The sequence below is a fragment of the Haliotis asinina genome, chromosome 4, assembly GCF_037392515.1.
Source record: "Haliotis asinina isolate JCU_RB_2024 chromosome 4, JCU_Hal_asi_v2, whole genome shotgun sequence".
Taxonomy (NCBI): domain Eukaryota; kingdom Metazoa; phylum Mollusca; class Gastropoda; order Lepetellida; family Haliotidae; genus Haliotis; species Haliotis asinina.
Window position 1 is genome coordinate 18,109,500 of NC_090283.1, and position 23,629 is coordinate 18,133,128.

General features: G+C 37.9%; 1 protein-coding gene and 1 long non-coding RNA gene across 2 annotated transcripts; both read right to left on the reverse strand.

The window, feature by feature from the left end:
* Nucleotides 1-1,842: 1,842 nt before the first annotated feature.
* Nucleotides 1,843-5,360, reverse strand: LOC137281338 (uncharacterized). The gene is made up of 2 exons (XR_010956731.1): nucleotides 5,306-5,360; nucleotides 1,843-5,247 (listed from the first exon to the last, which is right to left on the reverse strand). It is a non-coding gene; the product is annotated as an uncharacterized lncRNA (long non-coding RNA).
* Nucleotides 5,361-11,592: 6,232 nt separating this feature from the next.
* Nucleotides 11,593-23,397, reverse strand: LOC137282308 (ras-related C3 botulinum toxin substrate 2-like). The gene is made up of 6 exons (XM_067814049.1): nucleotides 23,283-23,397; nucleotides 18,303-18,473; nucleotides 17,611-17,725; nucleotides 14,590-14,707; nucleotides 12,983-13,143; nucleotides 11,593-11,760 (listed from the first exon to the last, which is right to left on the reverse strand). The coding sequence occupies exons 2-6, from the start codon at nucleotides 18,416-18,418 to the stop codon at nucleotides 11,683-11,685; spliced, it is 588 nt and encodes a 195-aa protein (XP_067670150.1). The 5' UTR covers nucleotides 18,419-18,473; nucleotides 23,283-23,397; the 3' UTR covers nucleotides 11,593-11,682.
* Nucleotides 23,398-23,629: the final 232 nt, after the last annotated feature.

Consider the following 23,629-nt stretch of genomic DNA (forward strand, 5'->3'; position numbering starts at 1 on the left):
AACAAAGTTGACCACATCAGAGTGTTTGACATCTTCAGAGATACACCACACTTAAATTGCCATCCGCCGCACTTTGAACACCGTGATACGATCTCGCGTTGCTGTGTTGTAGGAGGAGAACACGTGCTGTCAACTACGTTGTGAGGGTTTGAGCTATCTCGGCCGTCGACGATAGTGTCAGCAGAAATAATCAGGCCAGGAGGACACTAAAATACCTAATGTCACAGTCTTCTCTCGTGGAAAGGTCATATGAAATACATCTATGCTTGTGGGGTTGTACATAGTTTCTTGGGGGTGGTGGGGTAGTGTATTGGTTAAAGCGTTAACGCGTCACGCCGAAGACCCAGGTTCTATACCCCACATGGGAACAATGTGTGAAGCAAATTTCTGGTGTCTCCCCGCCGTGATACTGCTGGAATATTTGCGTAAAATCATACTCACTTGCTCCAATATGAGCCTTTACCTTGGCTATGCTACTTTTTGAAATTAAAACAAATTTTATAACTCCAAAATGACATGTTGCATTGGCACACGTATTACTCTCCTCCTCGGCAGTTACTTCACCAATGAATCTAAAATGTTACATACAATGAGGATAGCCCATTTTGTTCAAGTGGTTTCAAAGCGTTTCTTCGACTTGGCTACCAAAACACCATTATCCACGTGTTCATGGTCACTACTCCGCGAGGGACACAAGAAATGAGTTTCACATACTGTATCCATGGGGGGAGTTGAACCTTTGACGAGCGAGACGAACGAACGGCTTAACCACAGCGAAGCGGAACCAGCATACCTCTGAACGAGTATGAACTTGTATTCATGACCTGTTTGGCCAAGACAATCCTGTGACTGACATCAGAGCAAGAATCCACCTCAGGGTACAGTGCCCTGTAATCAAGCAGCTCCTGAACACCCAGTTGTTATCTCCAGTGATCAGCAAAGGTTGTTGAAGACGAATTCTACCCAGGAATACCCACATCGCTGACAATACAAAAATGGAACCTGTCTGTCTGTCATCATTCCCCTATGGTAATGATGATATGAATCCAAATGCATATCACCGTTCGAACCCGTGATCTGGGTTAGAATTGATCTTCAGTAACCGATACTTCTCGTATGATGCTACTAGAGGCGACTTAAGGAATCGGGTTGTCAGACTCACCAACTTGATTAACACATCATCGAATCCCATTTTCGTATGTTGATGCTCATGCTGTTGATCACTGGATTGTCTGGTCCAGACTCGATTATTTACAAACTGCTGCCATAGAGCTGGAATATTTCTGAGTGCAGCTTAAAAGGAAACTCTTACAGAGTATCGATGATGGTGAGTATGTGTGTGCCTTCACCCGCTGCAGCACCTGAAGCAGCAGGAGCACCTGATGCAGCAGGGTTATTATTATACCTCAACTCACACTTGACCTTTTACATCCTTGGCTCTCATGAACAGCCAGAATGGACTTGGTGGCCCACATGCTTGATGCACAAATCAACAGTTGCCTCGATGATCAATGTTCATGATGTCAAACAGCAGACTGGCCAGTCCAGACTGAACTACACTCAGCTAGATGACTTCCAGTTGTTGCATTGAGGACAAATATAAATACAAAGTTACCATAACCTTTCAGGTCGTATTGGGTAGACCACTCTTTTAAGAGTTCAGGTTGGAACAAAAGAGCAAATGTGTACATAAGTGTATGTATAAAACAAGTTCTTTGTGTACCCAATTTGAGAAATTACCAAAAAAGAGGCAAAAACACTCCTCTAAATTGTACGTTCCTGATTCTGCTGGAAACTGTGAACTCAACCATGGTCTTGGTTGCAAAACATGACACAAACAAGTTTGTTCTCTGGTCTTTTATTCCGAGAATATTGCACTCAAGTACATGTGAGTTACGTTGCAGCTCTGCGGGTAGGCTACTCGCAGACAGAGGCACAACATAACGGATAGTGCTGCATGCTGTACAGACTCGGGAAGAAGCAGAAGGCCTGTCGTGACAGTCTTGTCTCAGGTCATGGTCATCCAGGAGGGAAATACTTAAGAACAACTGAACGTGATGTTCTCTGAATGATGGATTACTTCTGCTGAGCAACATTCCAACTTAACACCACTGTAAATTTCAGATTGCCTTAGCCATGTCTTCAAAAACCGGCATACCTAATCTGCAATGTCCAAAGTTGCCATGTTCTCTCTTCTGTTGTTTTCGCCCATCAGGACTAATATTTCCATGCCTAAAGAGGTCAAAGCTATCCACAACTACCCCTTTAATCAAAAAAGCACATTTAATTTCAGTTTTGAAGGGTATGTGATATGGGTCAGGGTCAAGGACAAAAGTCAAGGACAGCCAATGACCATGACCTTCACAAGATGAAAGACACAGGATCTCGACTGTCAAGGACACTGCTTGCATTAAATTCAGGTGACAGATATATACATGACTGTCATGATATACAAGCGCAGCTGCCACACTACATGTACAAAGCGTCTACGTAGATCCATTTACAACTGCTACTCACTTAGCAAAGTCACAATGCATGTATATTGAAGAAATAAGTATCCATGTACATTATAAACATTTATCCCACACTAAATATGCAAATATAATGCAGCGAAAAAACGTAAAGTCTTGAAATCAGTTGCCCGACCAGTAGGTATAGACCTAGAATGACAGAACATTTGAGTTGCATACAGTTTTTGAGAATAAGCTATTCAGAACTCGAATTGTCTTTTATCACTCAGATTGCAGCGTACGATGATCTGAAGATAAGTATAATATCTAAGGACCAACATGAAGGCATTGCAGTTTATATATACATATCCAGGTAGTACATTTGATACACACCACCTAACTAGCTAGCTACAATAAACAGTTTCAGAGTATGTTGTGTGCAAAAAATTGAGTTATTCACAGAATATTAAACATATATATATAAACAGGGTGCATCGTTACGGCTGAAATGCTGCATCTCTTTGTATTTCATCACATCCATAGCCTCTTCTGTCGTTCAGCAACTGGTACTTCTAATATGCCTAGATTAACTATCTGAGGATACTTAACACCTAGTATATATATTACACTAAAGGTCTATTATATTGGTATAAAAATAAATGCTGAAGCCACAATACATGTTTCTTAAAGTTATAAATCTTTTTACTACTTTCTTCTAAACATCATTCAAAGGTGTATTCTAAAACAATGTTTGAAATACCTCATAGCTGAGGTATTGAGAAGTTGCAACATGAATTGTCATGGAAGAATACGTTTGTTAAAAATGAATTCCATGCTTCACTCTAAAGGAAAGATAAGCAAAATGAGTGAGTGATGTTGGTACATTTTTAAAAATGCATTTCAGCTACATCCTTTCCTGTCTGTGGTAGGAAAGCCTAAATTAATGCATATAATAAGTTATCACTTTGGTTTGACCCACGAACGCCTAACCCTTCGATGACAAACCAAATATCACGATCAGGGAGAATCTAGCATTGAAATCCACTGGCATCTGATCCTGGCACATCTAAGGAAGGTAACTACACACAAAATTGAGGCACCTTCCATAACAGTGCCACAACATAACCCTTAGGCTTGAATAACAAAGCCTCCATTGTTCATTCAAAAGAGACAAAATAGTATTATCGAAGCACCACAGTTCTAACCACACGTCAACAGTCCTTGTAAATGAAGAGATGAAAATACTGTACATACCTATTAGCAAGATGAATGACAGAATGACAGTTGAAACACACAGGATACATATAACACTGGAATCACTAAGAACAATGTCAATACACACAGGTTCAGGTTAAAGCTTGGAGACAAAGGGAGATAACTGGGTTATATGCAGCACATTGATAGCATCTAGGAAGTCACAACCAGTAAAGTTACAATCTTAATTTCAAGAAACAGAAGTCGTTAAATTACAAGTTGGGTTAAAAATTCTTATCTCTGATAACCAAAACTAATCATATATTAAGATGTGGATTCAAAGTATTCCTATCAAATGCAACAATACTGATGATTGCTTTGAAATGAACACATAAGCAGATACATAGAAATCAACAGGCAGAACATTTTTGTTCAGTGAACTGACCACTCACCTCGACTTGAGTCATACGGTTTCTAAACCACTTTTAGCAATATTCCAGCAATATCATGGTGGGGGACAACAGAAATAGGCTTCCCAAATTGTATCAATGGTGGAATTGAACTGGGCTCCTTGGCGTGACTAGCGAATGCATAAACCACTAGGCTACCCCCAACCATGACATGAGCTGGACAAACAAAGTGGACAAAGTGTTCAAAAACAATGTTTTCTACACACATTACTGCCACAGGATCATATTTTTCACTTAAGACTGAGCATTAAGACACCATTAATTTTTCTCGCCAAATATCCACTATTCCAAATTTTTGGTTCAATGTACATGTATATTTTCTTAGACAAAAGCTATTCCATGTGATTTCATAACCATGACGTTGTCTTTTCAACATTTCTAACAGTTTGATAAGAAAATAAAGAACTTACTTACAAAACATTTTATAAGAAGAAACACTGTTTCTACCACTGAAATTCTAGTTTAGATAAATTGGATTATGAAATGATTGTCTTTTACCAAATTATGTTTATATCAGACAAGGTTAACTACATGTGCAAAAACCAGTTGGTAAGAAAATAGCATCTTTTAATACAGCAAGCTTGGGGCATAATCTGGCAGATGTCACTTTTCTGGTATGTGATCTTTGGCTGAAATAATGCTTCCATAATACATGAGACATATATTTCTGTATCGGTAAGGTAAGACGGTGACTATGGTTTAACAATGCTTTTAGCAATATTCCAGCAATATAACCAAGGGGTACACCAGAATCAGGTGTTGCATATAGTACCCACGTAAGGAATCGAACCCGGGTCTTCACCATGATCATTTCTACAACTACCCCACCTCCCCCTTATCAGTACAAGACCATACAGCTGCTAAACTGAATTACTTACTACTTGAATAACGATCAGTGTGTTTTCGAGTGTCGGATATTGTAAAATGTGTTATTAGTCCTTCAAGTCCACTACTTAAAATACCTGCTACAAATATGCCTAGACAGCTATTCCTTTTGAACTAGTTCTGAAATTGTGTTCTTCAGGAAGAAACCAAGAAATCTGACACCAATATGCGTATTATCTCGTATCATATCATTACCAATGTATAGTCGAACCCTGTTTACTTGGAACCCACATATCCTGAAACCTCGCCTTCCGGACGATTTTTATGTGAAATGAAACTTACGTTCATCATTACGTATCAAGATACAAGTGTACAATGACCTAGAAGTACTGCTTCACCACTAAGCAGCAAGAATAAGACTATAACACAAATACAATTGTAAGGGCATCTGAAACGAAATACTGAATGGAGAAAACATATATTACATTAGATAAAACACATTTACATGCTTAAGGCTTGCGGTCATTTACGAAATAAAAATTACATGTATGTTCTTGCTGAAAGCCAGTGTCTTGAAGGAAACGTTTTCATTCAAATGACTCAACATGGGACTCTCGCAATTTTGTATAATTTGAAACATTGTTTTCAAAAATTTGGACACTGGATAAACAAAATATCTATTTTATGCGAAAAAGGTCACACTGAACATTTTCAGTATTTTGAAGTAAGTAGACTGCTTTATATAATTTGTAAGGGTTTTTGGAATTAGTATAATCCATTTCAAAAATGTTTTATGTTGTGTGTTTATGTGAGCATGAAACACTCCGAAATTCTACTGAGGTAGTTAAAGCAAAGCTGGGTTGAGGCAATCGAGAATCTGGTTGCCAAGCAACGATTTAAATAAAAACTAACAAAAACAAGATTGAGCCAACGGAGTTAAAAATTCTAAAGACTTGAACCTCTACTAGAACTCATTACACACAAACATCAATGTTATGTCATACTTATCTAGCATGTGTGACATCAACATAATTTGTGTACTTGAGCAACAAAGTTTAAAGTGAAAGCAGGCTCATAACCATCACCTTGAAACCTTCGACACTAATCACTGACCAGGAAGTGTTAGACACTGACCACTGACCAGGAAGTGTTAGACACTGACCTTGATATTCAGACAGGGAACTGGGAAATTATCAACAATTATTTATTTCTACATTGTAGGAAACCTTTGGAAAAATATACTGACTGCTTGACATAATCAGCGTACTGACAAGGTGTTTTCAATAAAAAAACAAAAACATGCTTTTCCTTATTTTTGAAACAATGACTAGAAAAATACTCTTTACCAAAATTCCCTGCTGTAAGAAGAATACTTAACGGTAAGTCATCCTGAAGCACAAAGGACCTGGCGACACTAACATCTGCCATGGCTCCGCTCCGACAAAGTGAGTACTGTTTTACCTCTCTATTAGCAATATTCCAGCAATATCACGGCTGAGGTTGCCAGAAATGGGTCTCACATTGTACCCAGGTCATGACAGAGCATGTAATCAAAGTATTTTTCATATGTACTGCACAGTGGGTACTCTGCATCAAGTACACTCTGTTGTGAGGATATTCTACACTGAGAATATTCTCAGAATGTTCAGCACAGATGCATTCTGCAGTAAGAATATTCTGCAGAGAGGACACACTGCAATAAGGATTTACAGTAGGGATGTTCTGCAATAGGGATATTCTGCACAGATATTCTGCCGAAGACAGCAAATTCTCTGATTTCTGGTGTAAAAAAAAAAAAAAAAAAAAAAAAAAAAAAAATTTGTTAAAAAATAAATCACCTGACAAGTAAGCAATTGTCAAAGTGCATCCATTGAGTCACTGATGAAGGTATATTTCAAGCTAAACAAACTAACCCCCAAATATGCTGGACCTGCAGTAAGCAACTGTAAAAAGATATTGGTAGAAATGCCATGATTAGCCATTTTATATTCACAACTAGTGATATCACATGCACAAAAAGTATACAGATGGATTAGTGTGCAAAATTATGAAAAATATGATGACAAAATAACAAATACATATTACAAGGTTACCAAACAGGTTTCCAATTAAAAACTACAGGATTGTCCAAAGGATGTTATCAGTGTTATACACCAGCAACATTCAATGCTAATGCTGTATCAATTAAATGAATTTGAACTAAATGATGAGCGATGTGAAATTAATGATTAACTGTCACAGAAATGGTTGCATGTTTTAAATTACCCTGCTAAAGATGGACAAGAAGGCAAAGCATTAAATTTTCTTTATCGTCCCACTAATAATGAACAACTGAAATGGTAATATTATCCATGCATACACAGAGAAATATATAAACAACACAAGTGCCATTTGTAAATGCCACACATATTGCTAATTATAATGCTTGGCTACAAGAGCTAAAGAAACATTGGGTGAGTATTGTAACAAAGTGAAATTATTTGACTCTGGTTGATTTAACTGACAAATTAACTTAAACATGCAACTGTTGAATGAAATAAAACAAACAGAAAAAGGAAAAAAAAAAAAATTGGTGCTTTCAACAGCATTTCAGAACATCATATGTTGTAAGTTATATAGGAAAAAAAGATTTAATTCATGTAAATTGGTCACCGTCCATATTACTTAAACTTGTGATCACATAATCACATAACCAGGAAAGGTGGACATTTATACCCACAACCTGCAGATCATTACACAACAAAGGGAGATAACTCGAAACAGACCTTAATATGAGACACAAGATCTCAAATCTATAAATAACTGATCCGAACAAAATAAAACGAGACAGGAACCAAAGAAAAGCACCAAAGACAATTAAAAAAAAAACAAATTGCACAAAATATTGGCACAAACAAAAGTAAATGACTAGACGAGCAAAAGCAAAACAGAGTATTATGCAAATAATACAACAAAAAAGGGCAATGGGACTGTGATTAAAGCTATCTTTGATGCAGAAAGCATGAAGTGCTTGAAAAATGCCACTCACTAACTGTAGAACATTCTCAGCCTCAAGCCATACTGGAAAATATCATTTAAATTTCACCCAGCAGCATGATGGAAGAGACGGAAGTGTTCTTAGCCTGTCACATTAGTTGAAAATAAAACTGGCAAAAATAAAATTAAAAAAAAAATTAGACTAATTCATTGATTGTAGATAGAAGAAAGTTACTTGATTACCACACGATCATACAATGGTTGAGGGTCTAAATACTGACAAAATGTTCTGGACTAAGTTTGAATTAACAGAATGTGTAGTCGTGACTCATGGCAATAATATTGATAGTAATGCTGCAAAGATGATTACAAATTTCCATCATGAACAGCTATAAGAAACTTTACTGTTTGCAGTATATCCAGAGGCAACAGGAAGGAACTGAGTAAGTGAGTGAGTGAGTTTAGTTTTACACAGCTTCTAGCAATATTCCAGCAAATATCCAAGGCAGAGGACTGTTTGTAGCTAAACACATTGTTTGCTGATGTATGGTTCAGTGTATTGGTTCACAAGTTGCCTGATCACCTTGATAAATCCCAAAAATTCCAACTAAATTATATATGTCCAAGTTAAAACAATACTTGTACTCTTATCAATGTTAAGCATTGTCATTCAGGAGTTACAAGATTAGTACTACGCACATTAGACCAGGAAAAGGTTCACAAATATCACTGAAGCGTGTAAGGATTCACAAGCATCCAATAACATATAGCTATACATGACCAGCAGAATGCTGCCATTTTTTGAGTTGCTTCCTTCATAGGGCAGTATGTCAAGAGTTGCATCCCTTGACTCCATCAAGAGTTGCTTCCCTTGACTGGATCAAGATTTGCTTCTCTTAACCACATCAAGAGTTACTTTGTCACCATCAGGAGCTGCTTTCCTTGACTACAACAAAAGTTGCCTCCCTTGAACATATCAAGAGTTGCTTCCCTCGATTACATATTCGCCACCAGATGCTGCCCTTGAATGTATATGCAACAAGAGTTGCTTCCTTTGATGGCACATACACCAAGAGTTTCTTCCCTTTACTGCTAGTCAGGAATACAATATTGAAAAAATATTTCCATGATCACATTTGAAGCCTAAGGTACTTTAATTGGTTACGTTAACCACATACGATTAAAAAATTGCAAAATTATATGACTCCATCTGACAGACAAGCAGAGATCTGTGTGCCTACCGTGATACATGACCAGTATATAGAATTAAGACTTAGCTTTACATTTTGACATAAAGTAAAACACACTGGGTCCTGATCCACAAAACGTTTGCTGGGCTATGGCATTCATAAGCCTGTGAAAAACTATGACAGGTTGTAACATTGAGAACGCTTTGCAGATTGCGACCCTGTTTCTTAAGCTTCAACATGAAAACATAGGCAAGCAAGTGAAACAGTCTATGAGGAATGAAAATAAGAAACCTGTCAGCATGTTTAGACATGTGTCCAACAGCTACCATCACAATCATCAGGTTGATGTGTTGATTGACCTACACTGTCTACTTCATAAACATTTGAAACATTTTTGTTATAAAATCAACCGATTACAATATTTTCTGTTCATAATGCAAATATTTCTAACTGAAGTTTGCACATTCTCCTGAAATGTCAACTAATACAACATGCTGCATTAATAAGAACAGATTTGTTTTCTGAGACAAATGTTAATTTTCAATAAACAATACCGTCCGACATCTGTTAATATTTGAGACACAAACACAATGGGAATACAAGGTAAGACACATTACTTGTGTATATTTAAACAGTAAAATATTCATATATATTCCTTGTGTAATCCAAACCTTATTTGTATTTGCTGAACCTAATCCAAAATGACAGATCATGTGGTAAAGGAAAGTGTTCATATTCAGTTGAGAACATTCTGTGTTAAAGAAAACAGAGTCTAAAATAAATTACAAGTGTTCCAAATGTTTCCATTTGACAGTCGCAGCGCCAGCCATATGCACAGCACATACACCATTAACATATACATTATGATATGTCCAGCAGGAGTGACCATGTTTGTTGTGGAATTGAGTACAGCTGTACCTAAACTGAACCTGGTATGGAGCTTGACGCCAGTAACATTGTCACGTTTCTAATCATCATCATCATCATCATCATCATCATCATCATCATCATCCAGCACATAAAAAAGGCTACAAGTACTTTTGACTGAATGGTTCTAACTCTGTTACAAGTAAAAAAGTAGTCTTTCCAGCTCAGACCTGAAACTATGATACTTAATAAGCACTGCCCCCTCGCGACCAGTGAACACCTTATAATGTACATTCACTGTCAGGTCATGATTTGAAAATGCACGTGATACATGACAACGTGTGACAGATATATCAATGATTCCAAACTTGCCTAAAGTATATTATAAAAATAGTCAATTGGAACCAAATTTGGACGTTTCATGTTCTTTACTTCCAAAATTATGATGCCATAAGATAATGCTGAGGATAAAAGTTCCTTCATCGACACTGGTCCAGTTATAAGTGAAATAAAACATGCCTTTTAAGCCAAAACAAACACTATGACAAACAGTGTTGAATGGGAAAAGCTTAATTACAACTGGGAGCTTTTACTGACTTGCAGCAAACTGTCAAATATTGAGAGAAAGACAGTAAATTATTGCAAACTTTCAGTATGATATAAGGTTAGGTGGACTCCATTTTACAAGTTAAAAAACAGCTCCTCTAAAGAGGCCTCCTCCTGACTACAATCTAACTTAAGTCAAATATCTCGTACACAGGTCAACTTCACTGACAACTTGTATATACTAGCTTTTTCAGAAATCACTTCCACACCAATCAGCTTGCATGCATACAACTATTGTCCATGATCTCACAATACAACACGATGCTTGTATCAGGGATACATTTGGTCTTTTTTAAAAAGTTATCAGTTACCGAAATGCCATTGTTATTTATATTTAGAAATGGTAGTCCATGAGGAGTTTAAACTGAACTTAAAGACTGAACTCTATTCGACATCGTACGTATAGTGGAACACCACTGTTGCTAAAACTTCAGTGAATCATTACAGCCATTCTAGTAATAGGTTACTATTACACCCACCAACAAAAACACTCTAGTATATTCAGTCTTAGATGTGCATGCGTAACCATGGTAACAGAACTGTACAACAATTCCAGAATAAACAAGATCCTCATATACAGACCTTCCAGCACTATTGTAACATTGCATGCAAAAATAATAAAATCTTCCAAAACAAATACTTAAAATTGGATACTACATTCTGTACAAAAGTGTTACAGTAGTAAAGGTAATGGGGGTCCTGGAAAGAGTAGTTGTATAATTAGTACTAGATGTGGGTGTACCCTGGATTTCCCTGCAAATTTGCAGGCGATTTTGCTCTACGGTCCAGAACTCCCATTACCTATACTACTGTTACCGAACTAAATGTTCTCCAAGCACGCAATACTGCCATTCTCAATAATCTGAAAATAGTGCTGTTTTATGTTTTAGTAACATAAAGGATGCCTTGCAACTAAATATCAACAGAAATGCCAAGGAATCGTATAATTATAGCCTCATTCAGCACATACAATGCTGAACAGAATCGTTTTCTTGTAGTACAAAACACGCCATTTGTCCTCATCAGAGGACTAATGAGTCCATTTGGCAAAAGTTTGTAGTAAAAGGTTTTACATATTTAGTTGCGTCGTGCTTGAGTTGGCCATCACAGTAATGTACACTTATGGTTTCTTTTCCTCACAGGCTGTGGCTGCAACACTGCTCGCACCGCCTCGTCAAACACCTGCGAATGTGACAAGATTTCCTGATCTCAACTGTACAATTCTCATATATACAAATATCTAGTGTAAATCTTACTACTGGAATGTGACAAGATTTCCTGATCTCAACTGTACAGTTCTCATATATACAAATATCTAGTGTAAATCTTACTACTGGAATGTGACAAGATTTCCTGATCTCAACTGTACAGTTCTCATATATACAAATATCTAGTGTAAATCTTACTACTGGAATGTGACAAGATTTCCTGATCTCAACTGTACAGTTCTCATATATACAAATATCTAGTGTAAATCTTACTACTGGAATGACTAGTATGTCAAAATATGTCACAGGAGTGATCACTGCTTGTCATACATTTCACTGATCAACAATATGTGTAACGAAAGTCAGCCAACTCTCAACCACCTGTTCCATCTATTGTGAGAGTGGTCAGTCTAGTTTTACTCCATTTTTAGCAATATTCCAGCTATATCACATCAGGATACCAGAAATAGGTGTCACATTGTACACCTGTGGGAATCAAACCCAGTCGCATGCTTTACCCTCTAGGCTACTCCACCATCCCAAGGGGTAATGTAATATTCCCTCAATATCAGGCTGGGGCACACCAGGAATGGGCTTCACACATTGTACCCATGTGGGGAATCAAACCTGGGTCATCGGTGTGATGAGTAAACACTTTAACAAATCAGCTACTCCATGGCCCATTTCATCTAGCCACTTAGAAGACTAGCTAGCCTCAAATTCATGCTAGTCCGCCATCCAAAGACAACAAAAAAAGTGCTCAGTAAAATAGTATACATCCAACTATGGAAATCCTTATTAACTCAAATCTAGTCAAAATCCAGTGATTATTATTTACTATTATGAACAACATTACACATTATCAGTTGGCCATCAAACTGATTGACAAATCTTTACCATTCGATCCTCCAAGTCACATCAAACAACCACCTCAGCTTTGCCAAGTAACGCCACATTCAGCAATATTTCAGCTATATGCAGTCTGTAAATAACCGACTGGACCAGACAAACCAGTGACAAGCATCACAGGCATCGATCTAAATGGGAACAGATGTGTGAAACAAGACAGTGAGTCTGACCAAGCGAACCTGTTACCCGCCTCTAACAACAACCATGGGATGCTGAAGAACATTTCAAACCCGGATCTTCACAGGTAATGCATTAGCAAGCTGAGGTACACTGAGTCAATTCTTTACCTGTTTGAGTCCTCTCTGTGTGAGTGCTGAGCACTCCATGTATTTGACTGCTCTCACTTTGTTGACTAACTTCATCCCTTGTTCTCGCTTGATGGGTGCAAGACCCTGAGCAACTAATTGGCCAATGGTTTCTTTATTTTCTCGTAAATCTATCTTTGTACCTGAAAATGAAAGAAAACAAATTAACATGATAATAATTGAAGAAAGTCGTCTAAATGTGTGCGGGAAATGTGTACTCAGCTGATCGTTACTTCCGGCTCTGTATACGAGACAATTCCACATGGTAGTCTTAATGCCCTGTAAAAGACAAACTAGAACTGAAAAGGTAAATAACTATGTCTAGTGACGTTTAATTGCAAATTTGACATCTTTACTGAAAAAGACATCTTCTCTTGTTTGATCATGCAAAGTGATACAATGTTTTCTTTCTCCTTGAAAAAAGTTTAACTAAGGCATAACCCTAAGATATGCCACCCCACCCCTACAGACTGCATACTTAACTATGGTAATATACGGTAATATACAATAACTAAATGACGGTGACCTGTAGATGATCCCGTAGGACTCAATAATAGACATGAAACAATACACAATGGTATTTTGTCTTCGGTTCGGTATGCAATCCAAACATTTGGTATTTTTGGTTTTGGTGCCGTCATTTCTATCTATTCATAAAAGGACGGTTTTGTTCATTCACAACAACAAAGGTTATGGGTTCTTTTTTCCATGTTATTCAACAATGAAAGGGTTGGCTCATATACTGAACCAAAACAGACTGAAACAACGGCTTTGTACCACAATACATACTGTGCTGTGATAAGAGCATATCTTTTCACCCCTACTTGATATCCCAGTGGCTCACACCATGACCATGAAGCTATGCCGTTTGACAAGCATCAAGGGGTCAGTGAGTAAAATACTTTAGTTTTATGTCACACACAGCAACATTCCTATATGACGGCAGTCTGTAAATAATCGAGTCTGGACCAGACAATCCAGTGATCAACAGCATGAGCATCAATCCTCACAATCAGGAACCTATGACGTGTCAACCAAGTCTGCAAGCCTGACCACCTGATACCGTTAGTCACCTCTTACGACAAGCATAGTCGCCTTTTGTAGCAAGCATGGGTTGCAATATCAATGAAGTCAGGAAGAGACAAAAGTCATAGCATGGGTAGTTGATTACTAACGCTAAACCTGAAAGTAGTGAGTGAGTTTAGTTTTACGCCACACTTAGTAATATTCCAGCTATATGGCGGTGGTCTGTAAATAATCGAGTCTGGACCAGACAATCCAGTGATCAACAGCATGAGCATCGACATGCGCAAGTGGGAAACCGCTGACATTTGTCAACAAATCAGCGAGCCTGATCCCATTAGTCGCCTCTAACGACAAACATAGTCGCCTTTTACTGCAAGCATGGGTTGGTGAAGGACTAATCTGCCCCAGACCTTCTTGTGCCAAACCTGAAATTAAATCACAATGGCTAACACATTAATTTGATGATATATTATGCTCACAAAGCAAGTTTCATATTCAATGTGATACTGAATCTGACATGTGAGCAGTGTATCCTGGAAACAGCAAAGGGAGGTAAGTCTTACCAACAAGTATAACCGGGGCATCAGGGCAGTGGTGCTTGATCTCAGGATTCCATTTTGTTGTGACATTTTCAAAGGAAGAGGGACTCACAACACTAAAGCATATCAGGAATACGTCAGTCTGCAACAAAAGGAAACCATTGTTTAATCAAAGGGGAAGAAGATCCAGGTTGAATACCCTACATCTTTACATGGGTACAGGGTATGACACCCATTTCTGGTGTCCACTGACCAAGGTTTTACAAAACCTTCCAAGGACTTTGAAAAATGGGAGTCATAGGGACCCACAAAAATTATTTTTGAGAGTCATTTTAAATACTTGGGAGTCATATTTATTACTTCTTTGTGTGAATATAAAAGCATGAGTTCTGCAAGGATTTTATTGTCTTGTGTTGAGTGAAGCTCATTTCTGTTGTCCCGATATGATATGGCACAGCATAATGTTAAGACTGGCATTAAAAAAATGAGCGTTACATATAACTACAGTTCTGTCAAAACTAGAAAAAAAATGATTTTTCACGTTTATCACTACAATTTATGTAGTTGATATACAAAAATGTGAAATATCTGTAAAAATAAGTTCGGCCTAACTTCAGTTCTAATTGTTGGTAGATAGGAAAGGTGAAAAAAGGTCTTTAATGAGGAAAGATTAGTGCACAAATGAGCAATGCAGATTTTTCCAGAGTCCAAAGCGACTTATTTGGAACAGACCATGGCTTTATGCAAATTAATCAGCCATGATGTTGTATTGCAAAGGACACTTTTTAAAAGCCCAGTCTGAAATTAGACTTTGTTACAAATGATAGCTAACACAAAAAGTAATAACTTTCTTGCTCAAACTCTTAAGGATGTAGCTCCCATGGAGTCTCACTATCACAACAAAAAGAAACAGGTAGGAGGGGTTGTCTCAAAAGCATAACTTTGACGGGTGAAGCAGATGATGCTTGGGGTCAGCCTGGAGGATATCAGAGATAAGATTTGATAATCCCATTAGGGAATTAATGAAGGGAAGTACACGGCATGTTCTATCATATGTAACAATATCCTGTCCTGTCGATCTTTGGGTGGCCATGACACCTATATATTTTGAAGCATTTAGTATGATGCTTTTCTATGGGTATCTAGTGTCATACTCTTTCACAAATGTTAACATAAGATTCAGGAAAGAAAGACACATAAGATGTCAATCAATAGATGAGACATATTCAACACACAAGAAAAAGCACAAAATAACTTTGAGATGACCCCTTGCACCAGTAGACAGCACATGCATTTCATGGTAGGTGAGTTTAGAGTCCATCTTCACACCTAGCTTACCGACCTAATTGCCATCTAAAGTCTGATCTATTGTTTTCAGCAGCTACTCGCATTTTTCTTAAGTACTGCCCGATTTTACAAGTAAACATGCTTTTCTGGATATATCCTCTTTCGCCTCCCATTGAATGCCCAGTTAGGCCAAAGTGAGTTATTTCGACATATCCTAATTTCATTTGTGTAATTTTGAGGGATAAAGAGTAACAGTCTAAAAACAGCTTTTTTTTCCCTATTTTGAACAGAAGTTCATCTTCGATATCTCCATAGTATACAATCCAATAAGTCTCCACTATACCCGGGATGCATCTACGGCTAAGCCCGATAAATTTATTACCTCCCTTGGCTGACTTTTTAATCCAGCCAGGTGTATGTATACGCTGGGAAATTGAGCAAACCAATCACAACTCACTTTCACTTTTTAAATATCTAACTGATTAAACTTGACTACACAAACCGTGTACAGGTCCTCTGAAAGAGGCAGAAGGTGTTCTTGCATATATATTTTTTTAAGTTGTCCGACCTATCAATGTGTCTGCAGATTTCCCCCAAATTTGAGTCACATTGCAAACAAACCTTCGCAGCTGCAACCGCTATCTTTGTTGATACTGGCAAGTTCAGTTGTAACGGCGGCCTAGCCGACTGGCTACTGTGAGAATGCGGAGCCAGCAAAGGGAGATAATAAAATCTTCGGGCCGAGATGCATCCAGGGTATAGTGGAGATTCATCAGAACATATACCGTGGAGATGACACAAGTTTAGCTATACTCTAACCAAAGGATGCTCAAGACCAATCTCTTCGTAAAGACTAATAAATGAATTAGTTATCTTGTAGCGTTATGAATTCATCTATGAATTCATTCATACCAGTACCAATTGCAGTCCCAACTTTTATAATAGAATTTCTAGAGCCACACTTAAGGTAAATATCATAAAGTTATCTATTTGTTTGAGCAGGGGCATAATTGCCTCATATATAGCCTGATTCTGACTGCATTGGTGGAGAACCTAATGCCCCCTCCAGCTCCAAGTCATCTTTGACTTCAAATCAACATGGTTCAGAGTTCAGTTACCTCCTTATCACTATCAGGTGTTTGTCAATCAAATCTTGTGCTGATGTTACCAAATTTCTTCCAGATAACAAAGTGTTATCTTATCTTTGCAGGACAAGGGATGAACTCGTTACACTTGTCAAAGCTTGAGAAATCCTTCTCGCCTCATACTGATAGCATTTGAAGAGCAAGTATGCAGTGTGCAAAACAGACACTGGCCTGTGGGCTTGGGGGCGAGAGATTTGTCCTCATTGCTTCAGGTTTTTTAAATTTCAACACGCCTTTACGACCAGCATATTTTTTTCAGCTTTAAAGACGGTATTATTATTGCAAAGATGGCAAATGAATGATAACACTGACAGCACTTTCTAAACAGGATCCAGCTTCAAAGTACATGACTGTCAATCAGTAATGACCAGGATCTTGTGGGCTCTTCTAAACAGGATCCAGCTTCAAAGTACACGACTGTCAATCAGTCATGACCAGGATCTTGTGGGCTCGACGGAGAGCCAGTTAGGTAACCAGTTGACACGCACTCTATGCAGTGCAGTAGATACTTGCTGCAGATACCTATACTGGATGAAGGTCAATTCAACCTAGGCCATCATGGGTCCTTTCTTTGGTACACTAAACTAGGATGAGAACAAAAGACAAAGCTAACCTGTGGGTAGGAGAGAGGGCGGAGTCTGTCGTAGTCTTCCTGTCCCGCTGTATCCCACAATCCCAAGCTCACTGGAACACTGTCAACCATCATGTTGGCTGTATAGTTGTCAAATCTGAAGCAGATTATAATATAATAATGAGTGATGAATGGTTAATGATGCTGCTGCTGCTGCTGCTGCTGCTGCTGCTGCTGCTGCTGCTGCTGCTGATATCATTAATGAAGCATCTTCATGCTCAAGTGAATGCTGACGTATATCAGGTAACGAATGAATGAATGAATGATACAAACATACAAACACATGATCACTGTCATTACATGGGCAATGAATCAGCAATGATCAGTGTACACTGGTGTTCATTCGAAGCATATTTTCGTTCACAAGAATTATAAAGATTTGATTTGATAGCTTGAACAATGCTGAAGGCTGCCATTACAGGAAAAGGAAATAGAGCGATACAGCCTATGTTGTCTACAGTATCCCCAAATCATTATCATCAAGTGTTCTACTGGCACACCACTGACTCCTGCAAGCAAACCAGATGGTTCCATAATCTAGAAACAATCCAACCCATAGGGTTCTAGATAATGGTTGAACAAAAGTGTTGCCGGATGGACGGATGGACATATACCCCTGACCTTCATGTCTGGGTATTACAAGCAAACGAGTGAGCGAGTGAGTGTATACTTACACTGTGGGAACATATTCTCCAGGGAAGCTATCTGTGGTGTACGAGATGAGCATGCACGTCTTGCCCACTGTTCCGTCACCCACTACCACGCACTTGATCGGTCGGCCTTGAGCCATAATCACTATCTACTGTATGCAGATCTGACGGTCAGCTAAGTAGAGTCTGGGTACTCTGGAAAAAAACAAAAATCAATTTAAAAAATATAAATCCACTTTACCATCAATCAGTACACTCTATAACACTTTGGTTAATCTAGGGTAAGATTCAACTGCACATTTGGAAAATCAAACCCAGTCTTTTCAAGAATTCTATTTGTAATTAGCAATTATAAGAGTGATTGAGTTTAGTATTACACCATATTTAGCAATATTCCAGCAATATTACAGTGTGGACACCAGAAATGGACTGTACACATCGTAATTATGTGGGAATCTGACCGAACAAAAGGAATGGAGCGTGACAAGCAAGCACTTTCACCCCTAAGCGACCACACCAACCCAGCAACCCGTTGTAGTAGAATCGAGTACTTAAGAGATTTCAAACATAGAGTGTTTCTACTTGAATTTTGGTGTTATTTGTGGTCACCATTCATTGTAAATTAAGGCAGACACCATTGTCAAAACATGTCAATTTTGCTCTTTTGCAAAATATGTTGAAAATACATAATCTGGCAATTTGCCACTTTTTTATTCATTATCTAAAAATTTGCATTCTTTAAGCTCTATTTGTAAAATGTATCAATATTTGCTTAATTTAAAAATTCATGGCAACCCTAGTGTACAATACCCTATCTCAGGATTTTTTGCGTACACTAATTGAAACAGAGCTAAAGTCAAGGCGTGTATTTGCATATTTTACTCAATAAAAAAACAATTTACTCGATTAATTACAAATCTGGGAGTACAAAAATGCATAAGAATCACCCAATAGGTCTATTACACCTTCCGTAATTTACTCAGTTAACTAAATCGGCTTGCATTTGATTCATTGTTGGGCTCAAACTCTACAACAGCATTAGCAAATTTTAGGCGATGCCTATATGAATTATACATATACTGTTATAGCTGTAGCTAATGCTCGAAGTTCACTACAATAGTCACATGACTTCTATGTTGAGCATTTAAAAATGACTGAAAACTATTTTGCAATGTAACAATTAATAACAATTTTTAGACAATTGAGAAACATTTATATATATGTAGGAGCGTTAATTACCCAATGAGGATAAGAAACTCCATACAGTAAAAATACTCAATTCCTTAAACTAGTGGGAGTATACAAAATTCTAGCTACTCCTAAAAAATTGCTATTATGCATACATAAACAGATATGGGAGTAAATACCCATTTGCTTGAAAAAATATCTGTAGCTCTGTTGGAAGGTGAAAAAATTACACAGAGGTTACATTAAAACACAGCCATGATAGCGGTGAACCTTGAGCCAATAAGCATGATGAGTATTTATGCTTAAAGGTCACATGCAACGTAAAACACAACTTTGCAGATTGTGGTACCTCTCGGTATGCACTTACCGAAACAAATCATAAAAAATGCCAATTCAACCTATAAAGTTGAAAAAAACAACGCGATGAAAAATAAAGCCCGCGAAATCGGAGTTCAAATGTTTCACTAAATTCCCCCCAGCGCTGGGGGGAAAACTGGTTTCAACAGCTGTGCTGCGCTGCGTCCATAACGCATGCGCAGTGAATAGGTTCGCGGAGCTTGAAGCAGTATGCACGCCCAGCGTCTCAGGTCGTGAGCGTACTATCGCGATTCAAAAGTGCAATATTTTGTACTTGGGCTTACTTCCCACGAAACGAAGCACTCGGGAGACTGAACCCATGTATTTGACACACAAACTATCACTACTATACAGAGAATTTAAAAGCCTGCATTATTGTTGACGCAATGCCACTGGGCCCTAGGTTCAGATAATCTAAGCTTGTAATTTGCCGTTGTTTAAAACTACTTAGTTTACTCTTTGCCAGCTGACTGCTCATGGCTCACTGAATACCTTACCTGCTCTACCTTGTTTTTTTTATCGTTATTAAACAATCAGAGTCGATGTCTTGATGAAAGTTCCATACTGAAGTTGACTCCCCTAAACTTGTCCATGACTTCTGCTCATGACACCAGGGAGTCATCATGACTCCTAAATTGTCATGTATAAGGCAAACAATTACCAGCACATGCACCAATCTATGCAATTCAGATACAATGATTTGTAACAACCAGGTAAGCGAGCATGACCACTCATCACGTTAGTCACCTCTTATGACAACTGAAGACCAACTGTAACCCTGATCTTCACAGGTAAATTATAGAACTAGAAGAAGTTGAGCAATGTCACACTGAAAACTTTCTGTCTGGACATAATCAGTGTGATCCTCTTTTGACAACAGGTATAAGGAGTTCACTTAGGGTTTGATCAAGATTTCAAACTATGGTTCTTTACTCGGCAAATCTTGAACAGTTTGTGACTATGTTGAAAATATGACTTATAATATTCCCAAGAATAATTTGGGAAATAATTTTTAGTGATATCAGGTTGTGCCCTTGGGACAAATTGGCACACTTATACAAATATTTATTCATGAATACAGTACTCAAGCTTGCTGATGCATTATTCAAAATATCCAATCATATAATAATATCCAGTAATAGTCTTCCTCACAAACCTGGTAAACCACTGCTTGTTTTGTGTATACTACATTCTGAAAAAATTGCTTTGAAAACTAACAGCTGAGTTAATATTCAAAGGAAAAACATACCTCCTCTGTATTTGATTGCAGTGACTGCAAACAACGAACAGAATTCAAGAAGGGATCATGTTTGATTCATTGTTAACACTCAAGTCCTGACATGTCTATTCAATAGTCACTGAGTATGGTTTTACACCGCTTTTAGCAACATTCCAGCAGCATCACAGTTGGGACACCAGAAATGGGCTTCACATATTGTACCCACGTGGGGAGCTAAACCCAGTCTTTGGTGTGACAAGTGAATGTTTGAACCACAATGCTACTCCACTGCTATTGAACAACATAACCAAGTATATTTCTTTATGGCTCTTTAGCCGGCTCTTTGTTTTTGACTCATAAGCCCGATAGGTGTTAATTTCAAGTTGCATGTGGTCAATAATTGAAGTTGTGCATTGCATATTGTCATTAGCAGACAGGCAGACATATAGGTGTCTATAAACCAGACATTGTGTTTTCTCTGTGACAAGAGTCTGCTTATCACAATTGACATATTTTTTATGTAAAGAGCAGATTGTTTAGTTGTTTGTGTACACAACCAAGATTAGACTACTGCTCACGACCTCATACTTCAGACAGCCATACTAAGCTCTGTAAAGCTATTCACTGCGCATGCGTAATGAGAGCAGCGCAGCATAGCTTTGGAAACCACTCTTCCCCCAACCCTAGGGAAAATTAGTGAATCGTTTGAACTCTGATTTTGCTGGCTTTTTCTCATCACCCTTTTTTTAACTTTGTAGGTTGAATTGGCATTTTTGATGATTTGGTTTGGTAAGTGCATACCGGAAGGTATCAGAATCTACAAAATTGTATCTTATGTTGCATGTGACCTTCAAACTATAAATGGGAGAGTTCAAATGATTTAGCATGACCAAGATAATTATTGTATTATGCTAAATAGGTGTGAATATCATGATGTACATATTCACATCAATTCATGTGGAAATCTCTGCTCGTCCTCAGACCATGTGTGGTCTGACCAAGGTTTAGTTGTGGGCAAGTTATTTAATAAAATCATTATAGGCATGAAAATATTTACAGATGCAAACTGATTTAAAAACGTCATGCATATATTTGGACAATACACTTAAGAAACATACATAGTGTTCTCCTTAGGTACATTTAGAAGGGCGCAGCGCCCTGCCCTCTGACTTTTGTGCCCTGCCCTTTTTTTTGCGCCCTACTCTTTTTCGCCTCAATCGCAGTCGTTTACTGTGACTAGTGAGTATTTTCCAGATTTGAAATGCTTTTTTCAAATTTTAATCTTAAAATACAAACTGAGAAGAGTAAAAACGAACTTAAGAATTGAAATTATAAGACAATTTGACTTCTTATACATTTTGTTGTTATTTTTTCAATAATCCTCACCAACATGCCCTTTAAGGTTATGAAGTGCCCTTTTCCATGAATTTACCCTGCCCTTTCTGAACCCTAGGGGGAACACTAATCCATCATAAGAATGGACTAACTTTAACTGTGAGTACCTATCATCCGTGAAACTGAAAGCTGGAACATATTAGAAATCTATACATGAAAACACTAATTGTGATTTTGCAGCTCTACCTGCTGTTACCACCAGTATGCTTTTCATAGTAAACGAAAGATTGGTAACAAAAAAAGCCTTTCTTGCATTGATCATTATAGCCTTAATAAGGGAAATTATTGTGCAGTTCTGCTCATGACACAGAGCTGTGCGACAACAGTAAGTTAACCACACCTTAACCACATGATGATTATCTCCACCTATTTAACGCAAGAAATATTACCATTGATAGCTCAGATCAATGCTTGGATAATAATGAAATACTATGCATAGTTTAGACATAATACAGTGAAATCCGTTAATGGTTCTACAACTTGAGAACTGATACACATATGAACCTGTTTTCGTCTCTGGTGAATTTACAAAACACACCCTACACGAAAACAAAGACCACGAAGCCTACATGTTATGGCAAGGAAATCAACTCTCCGGGCTTGATTTCATTTCAACCACATCTCGCAGAATGGTAGCTAAGATCGAATTTGATAAACATGGCAAAAATATTAAAACAGGACGGACACATGGAAACTTTACATCACACGTATCTGACAGTTGAAATGAGAACGTCTGACTCAGAGTGGTTGATCGAGGTATCACTGATACACAAAGACGGTATGAGCTCAAATGGATGACTCATGCACGCAGCCTAGCCGATTACAGCATCGAAATTGTGTCTTACCCTTCAGATATGTATGTGATTCAATCAAAATGTTTCCAAATGACCATAATATCATAGAAACATTTCTCGAAACAATGTCATTTCTGTCCACACTTTCTAGATCGCCGCCATATTTAATGAGCATTGGGAGTCTAAAAATAACATCCAATCAAAATCGTCGTTTCATCTTCCCTAGGTGGTCTCCCTTACATTCCAATGCCGAGATAATCCAACTGATAGGAGAAGCGTATCACTTTCGCTGAAACAACATCACGAGACGCTCATCGACAGAAAGATAAACTGAAAATATGACTCCATTCCCAAGAGCGGGGTTTCTTCTTGATTATGTCGATGAAATGACGATTTCG

Bases quoted from the DNA above. Each gene is read 5' to 3' on its own strand.
- LOC137282308 (XM_067814049.1), bottom strand. From the start codon at position 18,418: ATGGCTCAAGGCCGACCGATCAAGTGCGTGGTAGTGGGTGACGGAACA. The intron at 14,708-17,610 runs GTTAGCTTTGTC...CTTTTGTTGCAG, and splicing joins GCCCTCTCTCCTACCCACAG to ACTGACGTATTCCTGATATG. The intron at 13,144-14,589 runs GTAAGACTTACC...TTTCATTTTCAG, and splicing joins TGCCCCGGTTATACTTGTTG to GTACAAAGATAGATTTACGA.